We start from the raw sequence: 17,157 nt of genomic DNA on the forward strand, positions 1-17,157 counted from the left end.
ACAGAATGTGGAAACTGGTTTATGGTTCTCCCTCTAGTGACCGCAATGTGACTGTACTTCTAAAACATAGAAAGGAAGGGAGGGAAGAATTATTTGTGTTATTTATTATCCAATTCCCAAACAAGGTTGTCTCATTTTACAATATTTTTTGTAAACCAATTCACCTACGGTTTCATTCTTCCAGAAGGTTGCCAGCTGGATTGCTAAGGATCCAATTCCCCATAAACTGGTGGGTGGAGACTTTAACTTTATCAGAGGGTGAAGACTGATCGTCCCCACAATCTCTTGGTGCCTGTGGGCAGACAGGTACTGGTGCTCTCTGTGATTTTGACACCACTGTCTGTCTATTTGAATGATGTCTGGTATTAGCATTATCCAGCAGAGAAACACTATCTGTTTTACTCCCATGTACAGTCCCCCATGTGTGTCTGGACTACTTGTTGTTTACCTGCTTATATCAAGAGTATTGTTAAATAAAATAAAATAAAAAAGTACTCATGTACCCCTTTATTATAATTTGACTTGTATGAAAAACCCTCAAAGAATACTGGCTTGTGATTATGAATACTTTTTATGCTATAAATTTAGAAACCGATATCCCTCTGATACCTGTAAAATGTGTTGTGATTGTACATACCGCTCTTACTGGATTATACAATGTTTAAAACTTAATGAAGTTATGTGTACATTATTTTTTTTACATGGTTGTGTTAATGTGTAATACAGTTTCTAAGGATTTTAATTATATCCGTACCACCTAAATCCCTTCCTTTCAACCTCACCTATAAGTGAGAACTTACCTTTGTCTTTAAGTTCTTTGTTCATGTTTCTAGGGATATGGGTAACCTAAGATAATTGTTTTGACCATATGTGAGGAACCCTTCTTACTTTGTAACATATGTACTTTAAACCCAATAAAAAAAAGTAGTAAAATGAAAACTAGACACTTTCATATACAATGTTTTTTCTTTATTAAATGTTCATATGTTTTGCATATGGTTTCAAAACCCTAGATGACATAGTAATACTCTGTAGACTAGACCAAATTTTGTTTATTGACTCTTTCAGTATGATTTAGTTAGTATATGGTGCACAAATTTTAAGTAACATCTGTGGGATCAATACACAACTTATCATCAGGTTCTCGACTGTAGAGGGAGTCTCATTGCTAGTTCACTCAGATGGCTTGATTCAGACTGTTTGCTTCTTCTATTGATGTATTCCAAGGTTTTAACCTAATAAAAATAAATTCAGGCAAATTGTTATTTACTAGTAATACTTTTTTAATATTAGTTAACAATAAGGCTTACAGCCCAACTACAAGCAAAACATTTGCTTAACTTCAGAAGAGAGTGGAAAAGTGATAAAATTTGTGTCAGGTTTTTTTGTCTGTGACCACAGTTGAAAGTTTTCCTTCCCTTCTGTACAGTGATCACGTAGGAAAAGGAGAGTGTGGTTGTCAATCAGCACATGGAGTCCTGAAATCTGCTTAAAACTAACACAAGTATAAAAACAGATTGTAACACTTTCACAAACTAAATGTAAAGGTTTTGCTGATGTTTAGTTCTAAAGTGTAACTGTAGCCAATGCAATGCAAACCTGTACAACCCTCACAACACAATAAAATGCTTGTTGGAAATAGGTTTTAACAAAATTTAAGTAAATGATGATTATACATTATCCTATATTATTTAGAAACCTATGTTCATCTTTAAAAACCAATGAATACACAAAATAGGTAAGTAAAACAAGCTGATCCTTTTTTATTGCTTCTAAATTTAATAAAAAAAAAAGGGAGTATTAATGCAGTTTTCTGGATTCCTGCTCTTTTAGACCCATTATTTTTCTGAACAACAGTGTGTCAAAGAGAGCTCTTGAAGCTTATGCTCCTGGACTGTGAATCCAAAAGCAAGCCAGACAAAGTCTGCTAACTGTGGTTGGGCTGTAGGTGGTGAGCAATGATCCACCACAGGCAAACCCTATAACACTGATTAAGGCATGAGTGAGAGGCTGAACCTAGAAGTAGGGAAAATGGCAAAAACTGAAAAAACATTTATCAGGTTATCATTTGTGGTCAGAATCATAGCAAAGTGTTTTACTAAATAAAGTTTCACTGACTTCACACTGTACAGTGGCTTGAATTGAGTGTTTGGAGGTTGTCTGGCAAACTTTCTGTGGCCCCTGGACCCAAAAAGAAAACAATCTTGCTTTGATTAGTTCACAAAATGTTGCACCATTACTCTTTAGGCCAGTTAGTGAGTTATTGGTTTCACAAAGGTATCTTCTAATTGTAACAGTACTCTCAGGTAACTTTTAGACATTGGATCTTCCTGGGACTGATCAGAGTCTTTGCCATTCTTCTATCCATTCAAATTGCAGATTTACATTTTCTGCCATATCTTTCAGGTTTTGGTTGCTATTTTAAAGCATTTTACATAATTTTAGCTGAGCAGCATATCATTTTCTGCAATTAATTTTTTATTCAAAATAAAATGGTCTTCTGAACATTGTCTGGAACAACCCATTTTACATTTGCTACCTTCTTTAAATAAGGGGTGTAATTGACACCTGTTTTTTTCATAGAATAAATGGCCTCACTAATTGAAGTCCGCACAGCTATTATTTTGAACAGCCTAATATTTACTTTCTGTATTTCAATGTTTTTATTGAGTTTTTCAGAGAAAAGAAAATGGCATATTAACAACAATATTAAAAATAATAACGACAATAGTGATAACAGAAGGACAAACATGCCTCACCAGCGCACAGAAAGCAAAAAAACAATATAACATGAGTAATAATAAAAAAAAACAAAAAAAAAAACAAAAAAATAAAAAAACAAACCTAAACTGAAGAGGCAAAAATATTTACATTCTGTAGGATACATCAGATTTGATACATTTCTCTTCATGTCTTGATTTGGAATAGAATGTGCAGTGTTCCCAATGCATTTGTATAGACATATCTATTATAAGGATTTTGAGCTTTAATTACTTTTTTATTTACACACTGATATTATTCTGAACAAAACTGTAGCAGTGAAGGTAACCCAAGAAGAGAGTCTAGCACATAAGTAAAACAATAAATATATCTATTTTTGGTAAAAGTTGTTTTGCCAATATTTTCTTGCAAAAAATGTTTTCAATGCATTCTCTAGACAAAAAGTGTTACTTTGGATGGAAGTGTTTAATTTCTGACCACTGGAAGCACAAGTAGGTTGTTTCTGCCTATACCATACAGGACATTCAGCAAGCAAAAAGCCTGAAGGCCTCTAGGCCATTGGCTCATCACCCCTTGACGGATGCCCTGGTGAAGACTTGGTGTCACTTAGACGCCACACCTTGGGTGATCCTGTAGACATCCTGACAGAAAATCACAGCCATTTATGTCAGTTTCTGAAGACAGTTCACCCCTTGAGGAACTATTCAAGCAGATTGCTGAACTTGAACTGAACCGGTGACGTCGCTGCAAGCGTCGGTGCGGGCGGAGCTCGTATTGGACTCAATACAAAGCGGGAAAATTCAAATATTTTTGTATTGGATTCAATACAAAGTCCTGTATCCGATCCAATACAAAATATATTTATGTGGTTTTGTCTATAGGTATGTGACGTTGGACTTTTTTTGTGGTAAATTTTTAAAAATTTACCACACTAGGGAGGTGTTTTAGAAAAATATATTACTATACAATATACTGAATTATTGCATTTTCAGTATTTTTTTATTTATTTAGGCATTCTTGTTTACGCTGATTTTTGTGTTTTTAATTTTATTATTAAAGTTTTTTTTTTGATGTGTGTTTTCAAGATTGTGTGTTTCAAATATTAATATATTCAGGATATCTACTAGACCCTTGTTCGGACATATTTTTGTGAGTTACAGGTCTACAATTTAAAAAAAAAAAAATTAATGAAAAACAGTGTACCGCTTTTGGTACAGAAATCCAGACATCAGTGAAACGCCCAGGTGGTTAAACCTTGCCTGCTGTGCCAGTTCAACCACTAGCTCAGTCAGTACTCTCCAGACTTTTTCTGACCTGGTGGAAAAGATCAAGAGAACTTTGCACACCCACCCAGTCAACCCAGGCCTCAACCTCTCCAGAACCGGTGACTTTTGGATAATTGAAGGGAAGATTTATGTTCATAAGACACTCTGGCTTGCCACTGTAGAAGGTTGTCGTGACAAGACTCTAATACAGCAGACCTTTTGGTGGCCAGGATGCTTCCCCAGAACTACAAGTCATTTGTCTCCTCTCATGTGCTACTTGTGCCCAATTCATGTGTGAGAGAGGTAAAACTTGGGGTTTAACTTAGTTCCTTTCCCATCCTAACAGAGGCCCTGATTTATTAAAGTTCCCCAGGGCTGGAGAGAATACACTTTCACCAGTGAAGCTGGGTGATCCAGCAAACCTGGAATGGATCTGGTCCAGAATTGAAAACATTTGCTAACAAATAAGTAATGACTTTTAGGAAATCCATTTCAGGTTTTCTGTATACCCCGGCTTTACTGATGAAAGTGTATTCTCTCCAGCCTTGGAGCTAGTAAATCAGGGCCAATATCTCAGTTGATACTCAGCTGCTTCACAGAACATATATACAATAATGCTGTCCACTCCACCTCTCAGTGTCATGCTTTGAGAGACAGGGCAACTAGGGGGCGCTACAGCTTGCACAAAAGTGGTGTGAGCCCTAAGAAGGGCCAAGGCGCAGAGTCTAAGCAGCAACCAGAGCCTCTAGTGGTGAGGATGCTGTGCTGCGGGTTACGCCAGGTTGCGGTCCTTGGGCACACCAGGGTGGGCAGGAAGATACACAATTCCAAAACACTAAGCAGAAGAATTGTCAAGGAAGGCAGGGGTAAGGGCAGGCAGCAAGCAAGAGAGGTCAGGTCACAAGCCAGGGGTTAAATACCAGGGATTGGGGAAATAAACACCAGTGACACTGGGGACACTGGAAGCAACAGAAGTGCACAGGTGATACAGGAATATCCACAGAAAGACAGGAACACTGGAACAGTACAAGGGATTAGGCTGGAAACAACAGACGGGGCAACAAAGGGTTAAAGCAGGAGCTGGACACTGAATCAAGCAACAGGTGTACAGGAAATAGCTCAACAGAACTAGGGGCTCAGCATTAGTGGAGACACGTTGCAGTAATGCTGAGTGCGGTGTATGAGCTGGCTAAATAGCCAGGGATGATTAGGAGAGTATTTTCTGATTGGTCAGGGGGTTGGGCCAAACTGATAAGGCTTTATAGCATAAGCATTGCTAGCTATGGATTCCATCCTATTTAGTTCCCAAATTGCCCTGTCAGGTCTCACTTTTTTTAAAAAAAACATTTCATTTTTAATAATGTTATATTTTCAGAACAAAAATAGAACGACAATAATCACAGTGATACAATCATTGAAATAATGATCTGTTATATATATACCAAACATACAAAACAAAGCCAAAAAACAAAAGGAATAGCACCCATATATTTCAACATATAGGATATCAATATCAAAAATGTTGCCGATTTCTCAGTGAATCATGTCAACATGTCAAAACCCTTCACAACCTTTGTCTGGAACCCATCTCCCTCTCCTCCCTAATCACTTTCGTTAAAATATTTAGAACACCCTGTTGGCACCCCAGTCTGTTTCCCAGCATATTTTTATATTCAGCTGATTACTGAAACATTATTGTCACAGATACGCAGCACTGCTGATCTGGTACTTGTTGTCCTCCTGATAATATCTTGTTAAGCAGCAGCTGTCCCCACCTTGCTTTAGCTACTCTGCTGGCTCTGGACTGGCGTTGCTGAGCCCTTCTTGCTAATTGATTCTCACCTGTCCTTCTTTCCACCCAGCTAGCCTGTCAGTCTCCCTATATATGCTGGGCTCAGTCAGACACTTACTGGCTCAGCAATAGGTGTTACTACCTGAGGTTCCTATGAGCATTCGGATTCCAGTCTTGTTTTCTTGTTCCTGACCTTGGCTTGTCTTGACCGTGCCTGTTCCTCTGCCTGCCCTGACCCGGTCCTTTTTTCGGTTTTGAATCTGCCTGTCGATTTTGTACTTTGCCTTCAGTTATCTCCTGCTGTCAGATGCTACCTGCACAGGTGGCCGTTCGCAGCCAAGCCCAGAGTGCTCTGGTGAACACTGGGCGGTACCATAGACTCTGCGCCTCTGATATCACCTCGGTTAAACAGAGGGTCCACCTCCTGTTCAAGTGTCTTTATCGTGACAATTTACTGAGGCCATAGATCCCATTGACATTCCTCTGCCCAGCTCTGTGCAAGCCCTGGAGTGACAAATTGAACAACAGGAGGGTCAAACAAATCAAGTTGTACAGGTGCTGCAGGATTTATTATCTCGCCTGCAGTAACTCCAGACCTCCCTGCTAGGCAGCGTTGCCCCCACTCTCCTCTCAGCACTTGCTGCTGCTGCTCCAGCTAACATTCCTTTGAAAGGACTTCCTTCAGCTCCAGTGTTGGCCAAAACTTTCCTTCAGGAAGTATTCCGTCTACTTGGTCTCCCCTCTAGTATTGTCTCGGATCAAGGAGTACAGTTCACATCTCTGGAGGTTCTGGAGGGCCCTGTGTCGCCTACTGGAGGTTCAGCTGGATTTCTCCTCCGCTTACCATCCACAATCCAATGCCCAGACGGAAAGAGTCAATCAATGCCTGGAACAATTTCTCTGTTTCTATGTATCTGCCAGGCAGGATAATTGGAGCGAATCTACAGGTTTCAGCCTGTTTTCAGGCTTCATGACTTATGGGTGTCACCCCAGAGTACCTCCACCTATCCTGCCTGGTTCTGAGGTCCCAGCCACGGCAGAAGTCAGAGCCAGCTTCCACAAAGTCTGGGAGGATGCGCAGAAGGCATTACACAAAGCCTCTCTTTGCCACAAGAAGTGGGCTGACAAAAAGAAAAGCCCTGCCCCCAGATTTGTGATGGGAGATAAGGTCTGGTTTTCCACAAAACACCTACATCTAAGGGTCCCATCCTATAAACTTGCCCCCCATTTTATTGGTCCTTTCCCTGTTTTATCCCAGTTCAATCAGGTGACTTACAAGTTGCGTCTGCCCCCCAGTCTTCGGATTCCCAACTCCTTTCATGTGTCTCTTTTAAAACCCCTGATCCTCAACAAATCCCCGAAAATCCCCTCCTCCTGCTCCTGTCCAGGTGGGCTCTGAAGAAGAATTTGAAGTCCATCATTGACTTCAGATTGGTTCAGGGCAAATTACAATATTTGGTTCTTTGGAGAGGCTTTGGTCCCGAGGAGCATTCTTGGGTATCTCACACTGACCTTCATGGCCCTCTGCTGGTGAAGGACTTTCATAAGCAATTTTCCAAGAAACCGGGGGGATCTTTTTTTGAGGAGGGGCCCTAAGAGGGGGGGGGGGGTACTGTCACAGATCAGCAGCACTGCTGATCTGGTGCCAAATCTTGGCACACCTTCCTCACTCCCTGCCAGAACCCAGGTAACCATGGGCACGACCAGAAAATATGACGCATCATGCCCCTATGTGAGCCACATAAGAAATAATAGGGAATAATCAAATCACTTTTAATCTGAGACAATTTAAAGCGAATTAAGTCTTGTCTTGCCCAGGTACAGGCAGGGACAAAAAGGGAAGCCGACAAGGATAGGTCTTGCCTTGAATTTAAGCCTGGGGACCTTGTCTGGCTATCCACTGCCAACCTGAGACTTTGCTAAAAATTAGAAAATTGGGCCCTAAATTTATTGTTCATTTCCCTGTCCTGAAGGTCATTACCATGGTGGCTGCTCAAGTGCTTGAAAACCCATCTGGTAATGCCAGGTGTTTTGTTTGAAACTGGTGGTATTGAACCCCTTGGCTGGCAGATCCCCTCAGCCACCTTCCTCTGGTTGTGGATGAAGGCAATAAAGAAAGTGAAGGCCATCCTGGACTCTAGGAGATCAGGGGGCTATCTCCAAAATTCCTGGGAGCCTTCTCGTAATGTTCATTCCACCAGGTTGAGAAGGGCTTTTCATCAGGCACACCCGAATAAATCAAACCCTGATGTCATCCTGAGGTTGCCTTTAAGGGGAGCACTGTAACAATACCCGTTGGTTCCTACAGCAGTCCCTGCCAAACTGTCCTGAGGCACCCTACTCTTGTGTGCACTGTCGAGCTGCAGCACTCACGCTCTGTCTGACAGAATACTGCACTTTCTGGTCTCACATGTCCCAGTGTATCTCCTGTTCATTGACTTCAACAGTTCAGATAAAATGCATATTGGGCATGCTCTACTTTACAGGAGGTTATTGATACAGATATGAATAAAGGCATTTAATCATTGCACCAAAAATACAGTACTAGGATTACCAGTGCTGAGAAAAGAACTCACCATCTCCTAAAATCTAACGACTTGCAGACGTGAAATCTACGAGGAAAACTGCATACCCTAAGCAGGACAAGATCAGACTGAGAAGCAAGTGATCCTGTTGTATTACCATGTTTACACAACAATTTACCAGCTTTGCTGTCAGGTACTGTTGTATCACTTTGCAACTACACTCTGGGTGTAAGTCTTACCTCTATGAGGTTTTTCTATATTGGTCCTTTTCTACATGAGGAAAAATAGAAAATCCATTCCTAAGTGGATCTATAAAATTCTAAAATTTTTATGCACTATGCAGCTTATGCTTGCACTACAGTTTGTTTTAGGATTTACTAAATGTTGATTTGATCTTTGTTCTTTATTGATTCAGTACTAAATGACGTACACAGTACCAGCCTCATCTTATCTCCCCTCCTTTAAAGATGTTTTTGCATGCTTTATTCTGTCTCCAACCATATAAGGAGTATTTGTGAAAAGGCCAACACTTTATGACCCACAAGTAAATAATACACATCGCCTTTTATTGCTGGCATTATGTTTCTATTTTGGCATTAAATGTGAACTTAAATTACTAAGGGGTTATAACTCCCTGTCTTCTCTTCATCTATGCTTATGCAAATACAGTTATGTGAAAAAACTAGGACACCCTATGAAAGCCTGTGTTTTTTTGCAACATTCTTGGAAATATGGATACGTATTCTCAATTTTAACAAAACTGGGAGATTCCCAAATTATAACTAAACAAATAAAACTGAAGAAAAGATTTTTCACATTTTTTGTAAAATGTAAGGAATACATTAGGACACGTCCACATTTATTCCCACATAGAATGGCTCAAATCACACACAGGTACACATGATTAGATCATTGTTACTGAGCATTTTGAATGAAGTTTGCCCTAGTAAAACCTCAGACATTTAATTTGGTGTGCTCCTGACAGTTGTGAGGTGAGGTGTAACATATTTGTACCATCTGTAAGACAATTAAAGCTGAAGCAGAAATGGACCCTGCAAAACGAGAATGACCAAAAACATACCAGTAAATCCACCAAGGACTGGCTGAAACCACAAAATGGAGAGTCCTGGAGTGGCCGAGTTAAAGCTCAGATCTTAATCCTATTGAGATACTGTGGGGTGACTTGAAACTGTACATGCAGGAAACCCCTTCAACATCCCACAGCTGAAAGAGTTCTGCATTGAGGAGTAGGGCCAACTTTCTTCAGACCGATGTCAAAAACTGGTAGATGGTTACAAGAAGCGTCTCACTGCAGTTATTTCAGCCAAAGGGAGTAAAATTAGTTTTTAGAGGGTAGAGCGTCCTAACTTTTTCTTCAGTTAGAATACACATTTTTGTTATTATGTTTTGCTTAATGAGTTAAAATTTGATTTCATTTGTGTTATTTGCCTGCAAATAAATCACTTTTCCATAAATAAATACAAGATTAGACATCGATATGTGAACATTTCTTAATAAAAAAAAAAAAAAGAATATTTTATTGGGCGTCCTAAATATTTCACATGACTTTAGCTTCTTACCAAGCAGTAAATTAACCAATTTATGTAGAAATGTTAATGTAGAAAGTACCAGTTGTGCTTTAAAATTTGATTTATTTGCTTTAATTTTGTTACTTGTACAAGCACATTTCCTGGCTCAATAAAAGAAAGTGTCCTAAGGAAGGATATGTAGACTACCATTCTGAAATAGCTATTTGCTTGTCTATCTCTGTTTTAAGTCCTTTTAATTTATTTTTACAATAAATAAGGCAGGGACAAAAAGGGAAGCCGACAAGGATAGGTCTTGCCTTGAATTTAAGCCTGGGGACCTTGTCTGGCTATCCACTGCCAACCTGAGACTTTGCTAAAAATTAGAAAATTGGGCCCTAAATTTATTGTTCATTTCCCTGTCCTGAAGGTCATTACCATGGTGGCTGCTCAAGTGCTTGAAAACCCATCTGGTAATGCCAGGTGTTTTGTTTGAAACTGGTGGTATTGAACCCCTTGGCTGGCAGATCCCCTCAGCCACCTTCCTCTGGTTGTGGATGAAGGCAATAAAGAAAGTGAAGGCCATCCTGGACTCTAGGAGATCAGGGGGCTATCTCCAAAATTCCTGGGAGCCTTCTCGTAATGTTCATTCCACCAGGTTGAGAAGGGCTTTTCATCAGGCACACCCGAATAAATCAAACCCTGATGTCATCCTGAGGTTGCCTTTAAGGGGAGCACTGTAACAATACCCGTTGGTTCCTACAGCAGTCCCTGTCCTTTTAATTTATTTTTACAATAAATAAAAAATTAAACTAAACAGTGAAGAGCATACATTAGGGAAAAACAATAGGGGAAAATAATTTTTATCAACAATCTGAAACAAAATATTTTTTTTGGTATGAAAAATTGTGTTAAGTTCTATTTACAAAGTCTGTTAACCCAAGGGTGGATATAAAAATAAGAATAATTTTTATATACTACAATACAATATCAACAAAAAATAATATCTGTATCTAAACTATAATGTCAAAATCGAGGGTCTAAGAGCTTATTACTGAACATCAAGTTCTACAACTACAACACAATGAATAACAAATGTGCACACAATTTAACAGTAGTGGTGTCTCTACTAGTGTTGTTCGAATTTGGGTCGTCCTTATGTTCGACCCGAATATGGCTGTTCGATTTCGGGTTGACCCGACCCAAATTTTGCTGCATTCGACTATCCGAATTTGGCCCTCCCACAATGCACTCAAACAACTGGGCAGGGTGGGCAACTCCCCCATGCCCTCCAATTACAGCAGGGATGCCCCCTCCATCTTTGTTGTGGCAGACAGCCGATTGGCTGTCTGTCACTGCATGCCACACAGGCAGCCATTGGCCTTTCACCAGAACACTCTGAGCCAGAGGAGCCAATTCAAACTGGCTCCAAAAGGCCGCAGGTTCCTTTCGGCACATATAGGGAAACTGTCTCTTCTGATGATGATGATGATGATGATGTTGTCCTTGATCCAACATGGGGCGAACAAGGAGATCCTCATAGGCAGGAGGAGGAGGAGGAAGAAGAAGAGGATGAGGAGGTTGCAGAGCGCGCTCAAAGGGGGAGAGGGAGTAAGAGGGTAAAAGCTGCCCACACTCTGCTGTCTTCACATACTAGTGAGGCTGGTGGACTCCAGTGCGTTCCGTCACGCATTCCTCTGCGCAAACCCACAGTACGTTATGCCTAAGCGACAGTACTTTTCACAAAAATGTGTTCCTGCTTTGCATGAATACGTTCAGAGCAATGTGTCTATGGCCCTGCAGCACTCAGTTTCTGGCAAGGTGCACCTGACAACTGACAGTTGGTCGAGCAAGCATGGAGTGGGAAGATATATTTCCTTTACAGCTCATTAAGTAACTGTGGTGGCAGCAGGGGAAGATGCAGCTGCAGCAAGGCCTACCTACCTACCTCTGCCCAGAGCGCATCGCCATGTAATTTCCTCCTCAACCTGCACTTCCACCTCCTCCTTTGAATCTTGTGCATCAACCTCTTCCTCCAGGGACACTTTGCCGTGGAGACCTAACACCAGCACCTCCCATTCGGCAGCATCTGTTCAGTGCCAACACCAACCTGCAGTTTGCTATTTTGGTGCACAAATCCGACACAACACAGAGCGGACGCTGCAAATATCATCTAAGACATGCGTGCCTACTATGCATAGTGCACCACAAATCCAGGAAGAGGATGTCGAAGAGGATGAGGAGGACATTGCAGGCATGGGAGAAGGGGAGGAAGGGGCAGAGGAGGATATTGAGGGTACATGGCATCCATCCACCGAAACACAAGGCGGCATGTTCCGTGGATGGCAAGACCAGGCGGAGGAGGATGACCCTGTGCTGCTGTTCGACCCACAGGAGTGTGGGTCCAGAATTACCTCAGCTGTGGGTAGTTTTAGCCACATGACATCCTTCATGCAGGAGTGCCTAGCCAAAGATCCACGCATAAAACACATAAAAACAAAGACTGACGACTACTGGATTGCTACATTACTGGATCCACGTTACAAGCCTGAGATAGAACAACTGATATTGCCCCAATACAGGGGACCTAAAATGCAGCACTAACAAGAAGTGCTTGTAAGGGACTTGTGCTCAGCCTTTCCAGCTGGCAGCAGCAGCAACAGCAGCAGCAGGGATCCCCATGGCAGTTCCACCAGCCATGGGAGCCAAACAACTGCTTTAAGTAGCATGGGTGGCAGCAGTAGAGGTCGTCTAAGCCTAACTGTGCAGGCTTTTTTTCAGCAGAAGCAAGCTGCCAGTCGTGCAGCGATTGAGACTGAGCAGCGGTACTTAGTCATGGTGAAGGAATACCTGAGCTCTGCATGGGACATCTGCAACCTGCAAAGCCAGGACCCACTGGGCTACTGGGTATCCAAGCTTGAGCAGTGGCCGGGGCTGGCAGAACATGCCATACAGATCCTTGCTTGCCCAGCAGCAAGTGTGTTATCTGAAAGAGCGTTCAGTGCAGCTGGGGGCGTAGTGAGTGACAAATGGATTTGGCTTTCTGCAGAAAATGTCGACCGAATCACTTTTATTAAAATAAATAAGGCTTGGATCGGAAATGACTAACACCCTCTCTGCAGATTGTACTGATTAGTCGTCAACTGCTGCATGGACATCAAGATGGGAAGAGCACGTTCGGCATCTCCTTCTACTCCTCACCCTAGTGGCCCTCTACCTCTACTCTTTCTCTGAGGATTATAACTTGATATGGAGCTGTGGAACTGGCAAATATTTTTTTACTGAGCAGCCCCCTCAGGGCCCTCTGCCTTTATCTACGTTGAGGCCTATATCACTTGTAATGGAGCTGTGTGATTCATAATTAAGACATTTGTATTTTTAGTGGAGAAATACATACATTTTTCTGTCCTTTTGGATGGATAGTAAGTGCTATCAAAAATAAATATCTGTATTTTTTCTTTTACAGAAACACAGAATTTTTTCTGTTTATTTTGATAGGTAGCAAGTGGTATCAGAATTAATTCTCTGTATTTTTTTACAGAAATACAGAATTTTTTGTTTATTTTGATAAGTAGCAAGTGGTATCAAAATTAATTCTCTGTATTTTATTACAGAAATTTTTCTGTTTATTTTGATAGGTAGCAAGTGTTATCAGAATTAATTCTCTGTAATTGTTTTACAGAAATACAGAATTTTTTATTTTGATAAGTAGCAAGTGGTATCAGAAATATTTCTCTGTATTTTATTACAGAAATACAGAACATTTTCTGTTTATTTTGATAGGTAGCGAGAAGGATCAGAATTAATTCTCTGTATTTTTTTTACATAAATACAGAAATGTTTCTTTTTATTTTGATAGGTAGCAAGTGGCATCAGAAATAATTCTCTGTATTTTTTTTTTACAGAAATAAATAATTTTTTCTGTTTATTTTGATAGGTAGCAAGTGGTATCAGAAATAATTCTCTGTATTTTATTACAGAAAATTTTCTGTTTATTTTATTACGTAGCAAGAAGGATCAGAATTAATTCTCTCATTTTTTTTTTACAGAAATACAGAAATTTTTCTGTTTATTTTGATAGGTAGCAAGTGTTAACAGAATTAATTCTCTGTATTTTTTTTACAGAAATACAGAATTTTTTGTGTTTAATTTGATAGGTAGCAAGTGTTATCAGAAATAGTTCTCTCTATTTTATTACAGAAATACAGACATTTTTCTGTATATTTTGATAGGTAGCGAGAAGGATCAATTAATTCTCTGTATTTTTTTTTTTTACAGAAATACAGATTTTTTTTGTTTATTTCGATAGGTAGCAAGTGGTATCAAAAATAATTATCTGTATTTTTTTTTTACAGAAATACAGAAAATTTTCTGTTTATTTTGATAGGTAGCAAGTGATATCAGAAATAATTATCTGTATTTTTCTTACAGAAATATAGAAATTTGTATGTTTATTTTGATGGATAGCAAGTTGCTACCGTGTTTCCACGATTTTAGGACATCCCCAATAAGAAAGCCACCCCCGATTTTTAAAAAAATAATTAAAATAAGACACTCACCCGTTTATAAGACAGCTCCAGACATCTGATCCTGCGTGTGTGTCCTTTATGCTGGCTGCAGCGTGTGTCTTTGATGCTGGCTGCAGGGCGTGTCTATTCCTGAGCCAAACTGAAAGTAAAAAGCCTGCACAAGCCTTCTGAACAAGGAAGCAAGCTGCTGATCCCTGCCCTAACGGAGATCCCTGCACTTAATTACCAATTAGATACAGCTTCTACACTGTCCATAGAGTTTATGGCCTCAACCTCCAATGTGGTCCACGCTCCGTACCAGAGACTAACGCCTCCTACTGCCTGTTACTGCTGCCGCCTTCCCAGTACCCAACTCCAGATGCAAGATACTAATGTAGTCCACGATCCGTCTCAGAGCCCACTGCCTCGTCCTCCTGCTGTAAATGATGCTGCTGCCTGCCTAGTACCTGCCTGTACTCTGAAGCCTGTATGTATGGCTTGTAATGGAGCGGTAAAACCTGGTGGCTAATTTTTGGACCAGAGGAACCCCCTCATGTCCCTCTCTGGCTGTACTCGGAGACCGTGTAAAATCCAGTATGTTCCCCTGGCCGCCCCATAAAATGGCAGTGCCAGCAACAGAAAAAAGACTTCCTTATTTTATTTTTACTTGTACAGTGTTGTGCAGAAATGGGAGAGTTTTGACATGTCTTTTTAAATGTATTTATAGGCTGTAGAAGCTCTCCACCGACCGGAATAACAACCCAAATTTTTCCCCTTATTGACTTGGAGTTCGAATTCGATGTTCGACCACCCGAATAATTATGCATTATGCGGCCGAATCGAATAGCGACCTATTCGACCAACACTAGTCTCTACTGCCCTTCTTTAGTGCACGTGTGTGGGCCCCAGAGGAGGTTTGCCAGCCTAGATTGTGTTAAACTGTGCATTCGCAAGTTCTGGCACATGGGCAGTTGGCATTTCCTGTGCCTGCTTTCTGGCGGTGCCAAATTTAAATGCAGGAAAAGGGAAATTTACGATTATAGCCTGTTCCTGATGGTTCAATATGTCTATGTCAGGTAAGTGATCTATATATATATATATATATATATATATATATATAGAGAGAGAGAGAGAGAGAGAGAGAGAGAGAGAAGACGCGCTATACAGAGCTCAAATATTATTTACCTTTTTGTTGCATAGCTCCTGATACTTCCCCACCTGCCTCTTAAGTATTTTCTTCTCAACTACTATATATATTCGTATTGCTTTGTTACAGGGATAAAAGCCCTGGGAAGAAGCAACTTAGAAAATCTCTAAAAGAGGACGTGATACAAGAGGTTTCCCCCACTGGGAAAATGCTGGTAGGAAGAGGTATTTTTCCCATTCGAGAAGCCAGTCAGGGTAACAATAGATACAGGTTCCTCTGTCTCTTTAAAAACTTTCTTGTAGTTTAAATGGTAGCCTCCCCATAATAATCTCTCTTGTAGTTTAAATGGTAGCCTCCCCATAATAATCTCAAGTGAAAAGAAGAAAAAATGAAAGAACAGACAAAGTTTACAGGCTGTTTTTAGAGAAATAATTATGTAATCTTTTAATAATTCATACACAAATAAATTACAATCAATATACATATTTTCAAGCCTATTGTATAATCATGGGCTTAGGGTACTCAATGTATACAAAAGAGCAACCCCTTTGTTGTTTTTAATTTAACTGTTGTAGTCCTTTTTACCCGATGCGTTTCGCCTAGTTTGACTTCCTCAGCGGTATACAATGGAGACTTTACTGTTTATATGGGTCATAAATAAAGCATATTGTTAGCACATACATATTCAGTTCATATGTATCAGTTTTTGCCAGAGTAGTATATGATATACGATATACGTCTTTTTGAATCCCAAAACAAATTGGTAAAAATAATGTTGTATATTATGGAGAAATGTTGATGGTAATGAAATGGAAATTGTCCTAAAATCCTTAATGTATTATGCTTAGCTACCCTGGAAAAAACCCACCTGATCATTATGCATAAGACAGGAGAGGGAATGTTAAAAATGGTTGGGTAATAATTTACCAAAAAGATTTCTTTAACATTAATCAAAGAAAAAAGGGTCTGCAGTTGGCATGATCATATGTCTGGCATGATCTTTGCCAGGTTTTGGGTTAACATGATATGGGCTTTTGTTTCTATGATGGAATCAGTGATTGGTGGGTCCTATTGAACCCCATCCCTGTTTGATTATCTAAAGCTTTTCAGAGAAACGAAGGTTTTCCAAACTTATTGGGACTTTTTTTGTGGTATTACAATAACAACTACTAAACTAGTAGTTGTTATTATTACTATTACTAATAGTAACTAGTAGTTACTACTAACTACTAAAATTAGTTCATTTTTATTTCAAGACTTTTTAAAACATATTTATTTAAAAAACAAAACATACAATTTAAAAGACCTCTATTGTGCAAATTGATAACATCATCCTCCTCACTACATACACAGTTATATTTGACTCTATTGGATGTGTTCCAATATCAAGCCTATATGTAGTTACTTCAACACAACACAATTTCACAGAGTAATGTCTGCTTCATCAGGAAAAGAAGAGGTAAGTATTCTAGGTCAAACTAGTTAAAGTCTATAGCTAACCGAGCATCAGTCACCCCTTAGAGATACAATATCCCAATCAATTGGTCTGGATGCCAAACCCCTAAGTGTACAAAAGTTGTACTACATCAAGAAGAACGGAGAAGAAACATAGGCTTCTACAAAGGCACCATAAGTTTACAATAGGTATGTAAAAAAAATAATATAATTTTTTT

General features: G+C 39.9%; 1 protein-coding gene across 1 annotated transcript in view; it reads right to left on the reverse strand.

Moving 5' to 3' along the window:
* Positions 1-947: 947 nt before the first annotated feature.
* The window catches only part of VPS35L (VPS35 endosomal protein sorting factor like), a gene marked incomplete in the record, with an annotated part of 223,044 nt that continues 206,834 nt past the window's right edge, over positions 948-17,157 (reverse strand). Inside the window, 1 exon segment of the mRNA XM_072419014.1 lies at positions 948-1,235. Coding sequence (XP_072275115.1) covers positions 1,137-1,235 — 99 coding nt within the window.

This window comes from Pyxicephalus adspersus, chromosome 7, assembly GCF_032062135.1.
Source record: "Pyxicephalus adspersus chromosome 7, UCB_Pads_2.0, whole genome shotgun sequence".
Classification (NCBI taxonomy): domain Eukaryota; kingdom Metazoa; phylum Chordata; class Amphibia; order Anura; family Pyxicephalidae; genus Pyxicephalus; species Pyxicephalus adspersus.